Raw genomic sequence first — 14,508 nt, 5'->3', positions numbered from 1 at the left:
GATTGTGCGGCATTTTTACCTTTTCCTCCGGGTGTTGCGTTGACTGAGGAGACAAACACAGCAGAGCACACACATACACAGACACATAGAGAGACAGAGAGAGAGAGAGAGAGAGAGAGAGAGAGAGAGAGAGAGAGAAGAGAGAGAGAGAGAGAGAGAGAGAGAGAGAGAGAGAGAGAGAGAGAGAGCGGCACAACGAGAAAGGTGCAAATTAGACTTATGAACACAGACAAAGACACACACATGTCCTTTTCACAGAACATGGTATATTTCACATAACATAACCCAGCACATATGATGCAAATCAGTCATAATACAAAGCATGGTCTTAATGAAAGTATTATGATCTTGTATTATAATCTTATTCAAATGTTCAAGCTCTGAAAGACAAAATGGATACACCATTTGTGCAGAGGAAAACAGATTCAAAAGATATATTACATGAATATCTGTGTGTGTATGTATTGTCTGAACAAGAAGTGAAGAACAATCTAATCATTATGTCCAAGTATTGTTTGCCTAATGTGTTCTCAGGATTATCATAAAGGTCGCATATGAGAATCCCATTAATTAGCAATTACAATTAGGAGCTTGGACAACGGCTATAACTGACTTGCTACAACCAAGAACAATCCATCATGGTGAAAGAAAGTTCCAATATCTACATTTGATGGCAGGTAATTCTTCAATTTTCTACACACAGATTACTCACCAAATCATCGGTTGCATTATAGTATATTTTTACAATGAGAGAAATGTTAAGAAGATAGCAAAACCGCTAGCTAGCTAACATTAGTGATGCAACACTCAGAAGTTGCAATCACGACTTCGCTAATGGATTACATGAGCAGCCGAAGAGCATATGACTATGTGTGGGCAGTAATGTGCACATTTTGGTGAGTGTGTGTCTGTGTGTGTGTGTGTGTGTGTGTGTCTGTGTGTGTGTCTGTGTGTGTGTGTGTGTGTGTGTGTGTGTGTGCGCACGTGTGTAATGGGTCACGTGTGCAATGGGTTTGAGGGCCAGCGATGACAAAGCCTGTGACTAAGCATGAACTGACAGACTGTCAGCCGGTATCTCAGTCCAATGAGTGCTTAGCAACACCATCTCCATGACGACTGCTTTAATCATGGGATCTCAACAAAGCAGGTTTATACAGTATGCACCTTAATACTGTATATAGCACATGTAAGCGGAAAGCATAAAAGCAACAAACACATACAATGTGTCAATATCGTCAACAATTACATTTAAACCGAAGGCATACATTAAACAAACACATACAATGCTCTCCATTAATATTGGCACCCTTGGTAAATATGAGCAAAGAAGGCTGTGAAAAATTGTCTTTATTGTTTAACCTTTTGATCTTTTGTTAAAAGAATTCACAAAAAAAATACATTTGAAGGATCTGGAGAGATTCTGTATGGAGGAACGGTCTCAGATCCCTAGCCATGTATTCTCCAACCTCATCAGGCATTATAGGAGAAGACTCAGAGCTGTTTTCTTGGCAAAGGGAGGTAGCACAAAGTATTGATTAAACGGGTGCCAATAATTGTTGCACAGATTTATTTAAAAAAGGAATGTTTTTGAATAAACCTGTGTTTTGTTTGCAATTGTTTGATATCCATGACACCAGAGTATTTTTGTGAATTTTTTGAACAAAGGATCAAAAGTTTGAACGATAAAGACAATTTTTCACAGCCTTATTTGTTCATATTTATCAACGGTGCCAATATTAGTGGAGGGCACTGTACACATACTCACGTTCTTCCGCAGCCTGTGGTATCTGACTGGTTGCTTCCAGCCTGCTGAATTTTGGAGCGTTCAATGTGTTCAACATAGGTCTGAATCATCTGAAAAAGAAACAATTAACATCACATGGTGTACTGTATATTGCTGTTGTTGTTGTTGTTGTTTTTTTTTTAAAGAAACCTTGCCAAAAAGGCCAGACATCTGGTTGAGACTAGTAATGTGCATTGGTACTACTGGGATTCCAACAAAGAAAAAATTTGTGATAGTGAGAGGTCTTTAGCGAATGAGCATGCAGTCAGATATGAAGCTCACAGGACAAACAAAGACTACATTCATTAACATGAACGTGTGGTGCTACACAATGAATATACATTAGTTCAATCCTTCATCCTTAGTAACTGCCTGGTCAAGTGGTTTGCAGTGGTTTAAATTAGGCTACTAGTTTATATTTAATATAGAACCAAGTATATTTGTACAAAACACTTCAGACAGGTACAAACAACAACAAAAAATAACTGCATGAGAGGGATTAAAAAAAAAAAAAGACTAATTATGAGCACAACTGATGTAGCTGAGGTTGAGGACCTGAGCACCATTGCTGGCATTTCTGCCAGTGTTTTCCAGTGTTCCCTGGGCACAGGGCTCATATTTAATACCAAAAAACCCTTCCATTGTCGACCACGCCCACTTCAAAGTTTAAATCCGAACACAAACAAACATACAGATATCTGGAGCATTATATAGATATACAGTCATGTGAAAAAATAAGTACACCCCATCGAAATTGTTGACCTTTTTTGACATGTTTGGACAAGCAAACATTTGATCATCTTTGAAACAGTGCCTATTAATGAAGTTGATTATACTTCAATCATTTATTCAACAGAAATATCAACAGATGTGATATTCTTCTGTGGAAAATGTAAGTACACCCTTGGCCTCAGACGCTAGTATTGCCCCCTTTAGCAGAAATACAACCCAAATTCAAAAAAGTTGGGACACTGTGTAAAATGTCAATAAAAACAGAATGCAGTGATTTGCAAATCTCATAAACTCATATGTTATTCACAATAGAACACATCAAATGTTTAAACTGAGTAAATGTAACATATTAAGAAAAAAATCAGGTAATTTTGAACTGACCTGTTGTCAATTAACCTCCAGCTGTTTCTTTTTAGTAACACTTACTTTTTCAGCCTTTTGTTGCCCCCGTCCCAAATTTTTTAAGATGTGTTGCGGCCATCAAATTAAAAATGACCTTATTTTTTTCCTTAAAATGGTATATTTACTCAGTTTAAACATTTGATTTGTTTTCTATGTTCTATAGTGAATAACATATGAGTTTATGAGATTTGCAAATCACTGCATTCTGTTTTATTTACATTTTACACAGCGTCCCAACTTTTTCGGAATTGGGACTGTAACTTCTGGTAGGCGTTTTGCATAATTGTTCACCAGGCTTGCTGGAATTTTTAACCACTCTTCCACACAATATTCTTTCAGTTGCAAGATGTCTGAAGGATTTCTTGCATGTACTGCCAGTTTCAAATCCCCCACAACATTTCAATGGCATTCAAATCCAGGCTTTGACCAGGCCATTCCATAACCCTACATTTCTTCTTTTTGAGCCAATCCTTGGTGGATTTTCTAGTGTGCTTAGGATCATTATCCTGTTGAAAGGTCCACTATGAATTCAACTTCAACTTTCAATCAGATGGCCTCACATTATCTTCAAGCACTCTTTGATATGATGCAGAATTCATAGTTGAATCAGTGAATGCAAGTCGTCCAGTCCCTGAGGCAGTGTAGCGACCCCAGACCATAACATTTCCACCACCGTGCTTCACAGTCGGTATGAGGTGCTTCTCCTGAAAAGCTGTCTTTTGTCTGCGCCAAACATGTCTGCTGTTACTGTAGCCAAACACCTCTTATCTCTGCTTTGTCTGTCCAGAGCACATTATTCCAAAAAGCCTGGTCTTTGCCTATATGGCACACCTCCCATGCAGGTCCAATTTGTGCAATCTCTTTCTGATTGTAGAAGCATGCACTTTGACACAGTTGCCAGACTTACTAGCAGATCCTGTAATGAAATTTTGGGGTTCTTGGAGACTTCTTTTTGGATTAGACGGCCTGTTCTTGGGCTGAATTTGCTTAGACAGCCAGTCCTGGATAAATTTGCAGTCATTTGAAATCTGTGCCATTTGTAGATTTCACGCACCTCAATAACAAAGGGAACACCAGACACTAAATATGAGAGGTCTAAATAAGACAGGTTCCACCTGCGCTCCCTAAGCAGGTTCTATTCACTGACACCCAATCTTGAACACCTGATTCTAATTTTATGGATTTGAAGGTGTGATAAATGTAGGGGTGTACTAACTTTTTCAATGAGACTGATCTGTTTTTTGTTCACTTAAATTGTGAAAATTACTACAAAATGTCAATCTTATGTCATTTAATAGATAGTATCACCTTTATTAATAGATGCTGTTTCAAAGAGGATGAAATATTTGCTTGTCCAAATGAATCAAAAAAGCCAACAATTTCCATGGGGTGTACATATTTTCACACATGACTGTATACAGATATACAGTAGATACAGGCATTGTGTGTATGTGTGTGTGTGTGTGTGTGTGTGTGTGTGTGTGAGGCAGCCAGAGGAGCTCTTACTTCTGTGTGCCGCTGATGAAGAGCGTTGTACTCTTTCTTCATCTCTGACTCACGTTCTTCCAAACGGGAGACTGGAAAATGTGTCGGAAACCACAATTAGACACCAGTATTTGGAGTTTGTTAAAAAGGGCAGTGTATGTGCTTATGTGACCCCATGCTGCAATCTCATTCATGTGCTTCTGTGGGCGTGTGTCTTGACTCACTCTGATCTGAGTAGTTCTTGGTCTTCAGTTCCAACTGTTTTCCCTGTAATTCTAAAAAGTCCACTTGGGCCTGGAGATCCTTCTTTTCTGCCTCCAACGCATCCTCAAACTCGATAAACTTCTGTTAATGAACAAACACACACGCAAAGAGTATGTAATCTTAGCACATCAGATCTTAGCACATTAAATCAGGTTGTCCTCAATGGGTTCACCACACAAATTAAAATCATTTCCAGGCCAGCTGGTGAGCTACACTGCAACAATGATTTTTGCAATAGCTTTTGGCAGTCTGACAGATTTACACACACACACACACACACACACACACACACACAGAGTCTACATCCTAATCAGTGCTAAGAATCCGAAAGCAGTGAGGTCGATTAGTAAAAGCTTCGCCCCTATTGATATATAATACGTACAAACGGTATTCAACTCAAATTGGTAAAGGTCCAGCTACATGACATTGTAAGCTATGTTTCTTGCTTACAAAGGCATGCATAAGCAACTAACATGACTGAATGTTGACAAGAGTTACACTATATGGCCAGAAGTATGTGGACACCTGGCCATGACACCCAGATGTGCATGCTGAACATCCTATTTCAAAGGTGTGGCATTAATGTGAGGAGTCGGCCTCTCCTTTGCTTCTATCTCAGCATTCACTCTTCTGGGAAAGCTTTCCACTAGATTTTGGAATGTTGCATTAATAATAAATAATAAACTTTACTTTACTTAGCATCTTTAAAAGTAGCTTTTCAAGGTTCTTTACACACAAAACACTATAACTTTTTCTGAATCGGGGTTGTAAAACAGATATGAAATTAATTCAGTAAAGGCTAACCTAAAAAAGCAGGATTTAAGATAAGATTTCAAAATACCTAATGTCTGTGCATGTCTGATATCATTTGGAAGTGAATGCCATAGTTTAGGAGCACAAGAAGAGAAAGCCCTATCACAGGGACACAGAGGGACAGCTAAAAGACCAGACTGATAAACGCGAATGTTACATTTTGGGGTGTATAGTGTTAAGAGCTTAGACAAATACTGGAGAGCCATACATGCAGAACTTTATATGTAAGCATGAGAATTTTACAATCAAGTCGAAACCTGATGGGAAGCCAATGTAAGGATTCATTAGTGAGGTCAGGTATTGAGGTTGGGCAAGTCGGCATTCCCAAAGTCATCCCAAAGGTGTTCAGAGGGGTTGAGGTCAGGGCTCTGTGCAGGCCACTCGAGTGCTTCCAAACCAACCTTGACAAATCATGTCTTTATGGAGCTGGCTATGTGCACAGGGGCATTGTCATGCTGGAACGGTTTTGGATCTCTTAGTTCTGGTGACGGGAAATCATAATCATAAATCATAATGCTACAGCATATAAAGACATCCTAGACAATCATGTGCCTCCAAATTTGTGGCAAAAATTTAGGGAAGAACCACATATGAGGTTTAAGGTCAGGCATCCACATACTTTAGCCCCTATAATGTACTTTTTAATATTTAACCATTTATGATTTGTTTATGGCTATAAATAAGACTAAAGTGGTTGTGTTTTGTTTTGTGATGACGCATCATGTTACAACTTTTGACAAGCATCAAGATGAGATGAGGAACACTGGTTTTGAATGTGATGCTGAGAGAATAAACACTTACCTCTCTGTCCAATCATCTTTAAACCTTCTGTTTTTGTCATCTACTTTTTAATTTAAAACAAACCATGTTTTCAGTTCCCTAATCAGACCAGAGAGAGAAAAATCAGCTATCTAAGACACTACCATTTCTGACCTAATAACCCTTGTGCTCTAGCTAGTCTTTGGTCAGATGAGCTGAATTCAGCTAAATAATTGACATAAATGTAAGTGATTGGACAAGCTGATACAGAGGATCTGCTCCAGAAGCCGAGCTAATTCAGGTTTAGAGTACAAACACTCGTCTTTCATACATTTATAGCCTCTGCTACAGTATTGTTTGAGTAATCATTTCATTCTGCTGAAAAACTTTGCTGAGTCTGTGTCAGGACTGCCAGTTGATGGCCCCTGCTATGTACTACACAATTAATTATTTATAATATTGTAATCCTTATGTATAAACAAATGGTTACAGGTGGACATTAAACAGTCCCTCCAGGATTTAGCGATTTTGCGATCGCAGAAATGAATGCAAAATCACGCAAATTCCACAATATTCAAAGGAGCTTGCAATGTGTCAAAAAATTACTGAAGATTTTCCACAGATCTGGGCCAAGACGTGTCATGTGACGTCATCACAACATTCAGTCAAAGCCCACTTTGATTCATATACGTAGATGAATATATATTCCCGCCTATTTTATATATATAATGTATAATGTATAATGTATAATGTATATTGCAGATGAGTATCACTGCGAAAGAACAAGCAAAAGTATTTTGTGCGATTGCAAAAAAAACTGCAAATTGCATCGCAAATTCTGAAAAATGCCGCAGCAAGTTCAAGCATTTTTGGCCGCAACAATCACAAAACAAACTCCTGTACAGATTGATTAACCTTTATATAGTAATTTTTTTTTTTTTAAAAACTGAACATACCAAAGAAATTGTAGTAGCAATTTGTTATGATGTGTAATTAAGCAATATGACATAGATGGGTAACTATTTCTATGTCCCCAAATTTGAGACTCACATTCCAAAGATTATGAGTTCAAATCCCGGCACTGCCAAGCTGCCATATTTTAGGCCAATCAGCAAGCCTCTTAACCCCTGCTGCTCCATAGGCATCATACCATGACTGACCCTGAACTCCAGGCTAGGATATGCAAAGAGAAGAATTTCATTGTACTGTGCATATGCATCTACATTCCCTGTGAGATAAACCAATGTGAGATCGCCTTTTTTCTACGCAAAGTGTTTGTGTGTGTGTGTGTGTGTGTGTGTGTGTGTGTGTGTGCGCGAATGCAAGAGATATCTGAGCTACCTGCAGTATGATCAGTGTGAGTAACACTGCAGTGTGTGTGTGTGCAAAATATCATTGTCAATCTAAAGGAAAGATAGAGGTTGAAGAGAAGAGAAGGGTTTTAGTCAAAATATATCCATCTGGAAATATCTCACAAACACACACACACACACACACACACACACACACACACACTCACACACAAACGATGAGTGTGCATGTTGACTTGGAACTGTGGGAGTTTTAGTGGGACACAATAGGTTCTTTCTGCAGTAGTGCAACTGAACCACTGTGAAACTACTGAAATCAGTAATCCTCATTCCATGCTGCTCACACACACACACACACACACACACACACACACACACACACCCTTGTAGCTGACAGAGCTGCTGTTCTAAAATCAACACCTTCTGACCAATCAGTTTCATGAATTGAAAAACAGTGCTGTGTATATCCTTCTTATATATATATATATATATATATATATATATATATATATATATATATATATACACACACACACACACACACACACATATACACACACTAAGTGTTTGGTACAGTGCTATTCTAATTATTAATGTCTACACAGATTTTTACAGATACATATAGAGAGTTTTGACAAGTTGTTTATAATATAGTCTAGATTATAAAAAGTCAGGTGATTTCTTGAGGCCCCCAAAGCCTCCTACATACAAACACAATTTTGTAATACTCTACATTCCATCAAAGTCCACAGATGTGCACTATATGGCCAAATGTTTGTGGACACCTGACCTTCACACCCATATGAGATTATTTCTAGGCATTTTGAACATAACCTCAACTGTTCTGGGGTTCCACTAGATTGTGGAGTGTGGCTGTGGGGATTTGTGCTCATTCAGCCACAAGAGCATGAGTGAGGGCAGGCACTGATGTCAGGTGAGGAATCATCCCAAAGGTGTTCAGTGGGGTTGAGGTCAGGGCTCTGTGCATGCCACTCGAGTTCTTCCACTCCAACCTTGGCAAACCATGTCTCCACAGACCTTGCTTTGTGCACAGGGGCATTGTCATGCTGGAACAGGTTTGGGCCACTTAGTTCCAGTAAAGAGGAATTGTTAATGCTACAGTATACAAAAATATCGTATACAATTGTGCGCTTACAACTTTGTGGCAAAAGTTTGGGGAAGAACCACATATGGGTACGATGGTCAGATGTCCATGGTCCCACACAGATACCCTAAAGATTTGCGATTCCCAAAAACAGTTTACGCCCAAGTCTCACTCTTGTTTTAGTGAATAATCACACCTGGATAAATTTGTACCCAAGAACTGCCGCTGTAATCATAAACACTACTGTGTATAAACATACTGTTTGCCTTTACTCTTCTATGCCTTTATACTGTAACAATTTGCAAAATTCCAATAATCAATGTCGCAAGGAAAATTGTCCCTTTGATACTGGTTCCTCTCAAGGTTTCTTCCTCGTGTTATTTCATGGAGTTTTTCGTTGCCACTGTCACCTCCGGCTTGCTCATTAGGGATCTAGATCTCAAAGTTGCTTTATGACTGCTTTGTGAAGTGTACAAACAAAATCGAACTTCGATGGCAAGGAAAGAATGTAAGTGTAAATTTGAAGCCTGTCCACATGACAAATGATGTACACACTCGATTTTGAAAGCTATCAATTCGTTTTTGTTGTTCTTCAGTATTATAATAGTAATTACACTTATGATTCGACTATGATTCGGGATAATATCATACAGATCGATGCATGGCAGTGTTTGAAAGATCAGTCTGACGTATTCAGCAGCAGCCATCCTCATTGTGTCCAATATAGACTGCTGTCATAATCCCGCAGGAGAAGAAACCAGAGAATGCTGTCTACTGTCTAACCCTCTACTCCTCTCTGCATCCCTGCATTTCTGACTCTTTCCATCCCTTCCCCCCCTCCCTGTTATTTCCTTCTTTCTCATACTAAGAGCATCGGGTTTCAGCGCCAGGCTCCTGTTGTGGGTTATTGATTACCCGTAATCTCCTTCTCCACCCATCCTTCTCTCACTACTGTCCTCTACACCCAAAACACAACACCAAACACGCGTGCCCAGATATTAAAACAATATATGCGCCATTAAAAAAAAATCAACCATCTTCTGATTTTGAAATTAGGAGCAAATTCTCTACCGTATGCTCCACATACGTCCTTACAAATTGTAATGTTTGTAACTCAAAGCTGTTATTCATGCATTAGACCCTTCTCTGTCTGCAACCTGCACCCAAAAATACTCTGCACCCACAGCTACATGTTCTCTCCACTTTAGATCCAAAAAAACACCTCCTGGCCTGGGTTAGACTGCTCTTTTGTCTTACTGCTGAAAAAAAGCAACCTGGATGACCCAGCAGTCCTACTTCTCCTGCAGTCGCAAAAATGTATAGACTATAATAATGTTTAAGAATTCTATAAATAACCAGTATATGTGTAGCATCATTCAGCTTATTTACAGGAAAACTTCCATTTTGCTGTGCTTGTCTGTGAGGCTGGCAAGCATGCGGATTAAAACTCAACCTGCGAACCTAACATGCTAGGATATGAAAAGAAAAAAGAATTTCACTGTGCTGTAATGTATATGTGACCAATAAAGTCTCATTATTATTATAATAAAAAGACTGCGCATCCAGTCTGATACATTTAAGGGATGTATCGATCTGCACAATATCCATCCAGTCATCAATTTTCTGTACCACTTATCCTACACAGGGTTGCGGGAAGCCTGGAACCTATCCCACGGAACTCGGGGCACAAGGCAGGGGACAACCTGGATGGCCTGCCAACCAATTGCAGGGCACAATCACACACACACTCACACACCCATTCACACACTATGGACAATTTAGAGATGCCAATCAGCCTACAGCGCATGTCTTTGGACTGGGGGAGAAAACCAGAGTACCCAGAGGAAACCCCTGAAGCACGGGGAGAACATGCAAACTCCACGCACACAGGGTGGAGGCGGGAATCAAACCCCCAACTCCGGAGTTACGAGGAAAGCATGCTGGCCTTTTGTGATAATACACTGCCAGTCAAAACATTTGGACACACTAGACTAAATATATATTTACAGTCATTGTCTTACAGACGTTTTGATACAGGCTTAGGGTTTAAAAAAAAATTTAATCCATTATTCATCCATTAAATCATCATTTACATTCATTTGCCTATTCTAATATGTTATTCTTTCTATAGTTACCGCTTACAGAGGGATCTGTATGGTGAACGCCTCACATGACTGGATTTAAAGTGTGGAATTATTGATATGTTGACATTATCTGCGACGAAAGATTTATTTAGGATTTCTGGAAGGGATCTCCAGTGTCAATGCTTTGTAAGAATGTTACAAAGCACTCTTCATAATCTTACAAAGAGACTCTTTAGGACAGAGAACTTTCCGGTATCCTGCTAACATGACAGGATGCACTTTTTTGTGTCTTATTAACTTCAGAGAGGAAAAAAGAAATGGTAGTGAGAGAACAGCTGTTTACAGCTGTTATAATGTAAGTAATTACAAATAAGCAACTATAAGTATACTTATACTTATACTTATACAAATAAGTAACTATAAATGGGTAAAAAAAAAAAAAAAAAAAAAAAAGAAAGAAAGAAAAAAGTATGATGTGATTTTCTTTAATTTATAAAAAATAAAATGTATTTGTAGCTGAACTGCTATGGTATAAGTGGAATAAAACACCTTGGAATGTGCTGGTATGGAAAAATAATAAACTTTAGGGTGATAACATTAACTCGCGCCATGGTGGCCTGCATCACACCAACCAGTCGCTGATTAATTTCCTGTACCAACAGGCCCTGATGTGTTTTATTCCCAGTCATATCACTGAATCCTTTTTGTGGATTCACTGTTTTCTGGTTTAAAAAACAACGACAATCAAAATGCTTTACCAAAGCACTCCAAATGCAAACATATCACAGATGAAACATCCCTAAACACAGAAGCATCCCTAAACACCAGGCCCGGATTAAGAATTCAGAGGCCCCTGGACACAAGGTTTATGAATGTTATGACTATATTTATGAAAATTATTAAATAGATGCCACCTTATTGGGACAATAAAGCCCTCCCTACACTTACCCCTAACTGAAACACTTTATTATTCATTATTAATCGTTTATTATCAGTCGTTAGGCACATTATTTCCACTTTTCAAATGTTTTCTTCATTTTTATTGAAAAGAAATGTCTTTCTGATCTGATATGTGATGGGAAATGGGAGAAGAGCGAGTTCGGCAAAAGACGGATTCGAACATGTCAAAAGCTACTTTCAGGTGCCACACTCTCTACGGCCTACACGACTGTAGACGGTAAGTGGCATGCACTTTTTGAAATCTCGTGTGGCCCACCCAGACATTGCCCTCCGTTTTCAGCAATGTAAAAAAAAATAATTTAAATAAAAAGAAAATAAACATTTTTTTCTTCCCCTCGCTTGGGCCCCAAGTGCACATGGGCCCATGCCCATAATGCCCATTGGATAATCTGGCCCAGATAAACACTGATGTATGCATTTATTGTTTGGCAGGGGGCCTGGCGGTTAAGGCTCTGGGTTACTGATCAGAAGGTTGGGGGTTCAAGCCCCAGCACTGCCACTGTTGGTCCCTTGAGCAAGGGTCCTTAACAATCTCCCAGTATCATGTCTGACCCCAGCTTCCTGACATGTTAGGGTATGCGAAAAAAAGAATTTTGCTGTAATGTATATGTGATTATCATTATTCTCCCTGTGTCACATTCAAAATAGATGTATCTTATCTGTGCAGAGTTCATGCCGTTAGTCAAAAGTAGTAGCATGACGAGTGAAAGTGTGTAACAAACTTGTTAACTTGTGTTAATTATAGCAAATAACTAATCACTAACAGTTAGTTATAAAACTGTTGTCACCATTCACTCATGTTATTTGCTTATCCAGACCTTTGTAAGCAAGGAATTTGAAGTAACTAGATTTTTACTACTTTTAGTTGTATTCTATCATCAGTGTAATACTTTGAACCAAATAGGTCTTCGGTGACTTCTCAATCCTACTATCACAAATCACCTCCTCCACTTTGAGTTTACTACACAGGTGATATTTAATCCTCAGCACACTCAGCTACACTTGCATTTCTAACGTTATGTCGTTCCTTGTGATTTCTCCAACATCTTTCTAATTCCTTCTGAGCCACTGAGCTGCCATGGAGCACTGGGTGTGACACAGTGGCAGCATGTGGAGGGGGTCTTGGCAGTGCCAGTGTTTTGCGATAACACTGCAGAGGCTTTGTGTGAAGGTTTTAAAGCCATCTGATTTTTCAGCAGCTGCTTGGTCAGTCACACAATGACGGCATGGTTAGTGGAGTGTGGAGAGGGAATGTGGAGTAGTGTATGTAAGAGAGAGAGAGGGAGAGAGAGAGAGAGAGAGAGAGAGAGAGAGAGAGAGAGAGAGAGAGAGATCATTTAGAAAGAAACCTATTTGTGAAAGATTCCTTTTTTAAAGTGAGTAGAGTAACACTAATCGAAGTAGTAACTAAGTAATAGACCTAACGGCTGTGTTAATGCAGAACAGGCAGCGAGATTATACCAGCATAATTGTAGAATTATATATATATATATATATATATATATATATATATATATATATATATATATATATATATATATATATATATATAAAATAGTTTGTGATGCTCCTGTGCAAGTGATCATATATATACTTTAATTACTTTAATAGGAACACCTATACACTTGCACATTCATTGCGTTATCAAGTGGCAGCAGTGCAATGCATAAAATCATGCAGATACAGATCAAGAGCTTTACATTTAACATCAGAATGTGTGTGGGGGGGTGATTAACTTTTAACCATGCCATGGATGTTGGTGCCAAATGGGCTGGTTTGAGTATTTCAGAAACTGCTGATCTCCTGGGATTTTCACACACACACACACACACACACACACACACACACACACACACACACACACACACACACAAACAGTCTCTAGAGTCTAGACTGTTTAAACAAAATGGTGCGAAACATAAAAAAACACCTTGTTGATGAGAGAGATCAGAGGAGAATGACCAGACTGGTCTGAGCTGACAGGACGTCTGTAGTAACTCAAATAAGCGGTCTTTACAACCGTGGTGAGCTGAAAAGCATCTCAGAATGCACAACACATCAAACCTTGAGGTGGAAAAGGACTAGGTGATTTTTTTTCTAATCTTCCACTGTCCAGTTTTAATTGGTCTGTGCCCATGATAGCCTCAGAGACTTGTTCTTGGCTGACAAGAGTCAAACCTGATGAGATCTTCTGCTGTTGGAGCTCATCCACCTCAAGGTTCAATGTTTTGTGCATGCTGGGATGCTTTTCTGCTCACCACAGTTGTAAAGAGTGATTATATGAGTTACTATCTCCTTCCTGGATGCTCAAACCAATCTGGCCATTTTCCTCTGACCTCTGAACAAGGCGTTTCCACTCACAGAACTGTCACTCACTCAATGTTTTGTTTTCTGTACCATTCTGTGTAAACTCTAGAGACTGTTGTGTGTGGAAAATCCCAGGAGATCAGCAGTTTCTGAAATACTCAAACCAGTCCATCTGGCACCAACAACCATACCACGGTTAAACTCACAGAGATCACACCTTTTCCCCATTCTGATATTTGATGTGAACATTAACTGAAGCTCTTGACTTGTATATGCATGATCTTATGCATTGTGCTGCTGCCACATATAAATTAGGCTTATGTCCATTTCTCTATCACATGTAACTATCCAACTACGTGATCAAAACCCGACATTCACTAAGTGAGGAAATTGCATTAGTGAGGTTTTGGACATCTTATGGCAACTAGCTCCTTAGTTAGTCAAGCTAGTCAGGATTAAAAACATTTCCATGCCATTTTGATTAAACATATTTATGGTTTCTTA

The 14,508-nt window shown here is 39.0% G+C and overlaps 1 protein-coding gene across 19 annotated transcripts in view; it reads right to left on the bottom strand.

Moving 5' to 3' along the window:
* mapk8ip3 (mitogen-activated protein kinase 8 interacting protein 3) overlaps window positions 1-14,508 on the bottom strand; it is a 52,995-nt gene that overhangs the window by 35,548 nt on the left and 2,939 nt on the right. For 16 of the 19 annotated variants that reach the window (XM_047162490.2, XM_053675712.1, XM_053675718.1 and 13 more), the window contains exons 3-6: window positions 4,627-4,747; window positions 4,424-4,494; window positions 1,766-1,854; window positions 20-43 (exon numbers count right to left, since the gene is read on the bottom strand). In XM_047162490.2, coding sequence (XP_047018446.2) covers window positions 20-43; window positions 1,766-1,854; window positions 4,424-4,494; window positions 4,627-4,747 — 305 coding nt within the window. The remainder of the gene's footprint in view (window positions 1-19; window positions 44-1,765; window positions 1,855-4,423; window positions 4,495-4,626; window positions 4,748-14,508) is intronic. The other 3 variants (XM_053675701.1, XM_053675741.1, XM_053675738.1) reach the window with 1 other exon arrangement.

This window comes from Ictalurus punctatus, chromosome 2, assembly GCF_001660625.3.
Source record: "Ictalurus punctatus breed USDA103 chromosome 2, Coco_2.0, whole genome shotgun sequence".
NCBI lineage: Eukaryota > Metazoa > Chordata > Actinopteri > Siluriformes > Ictaluridae > Ictalurus > Ictalurus punctatus.
The sequence above is the reverse complement of the archived record's forward strand: the minus strand, read 5'-3'. Positions and strand labels throughout refer to the sequence as shown.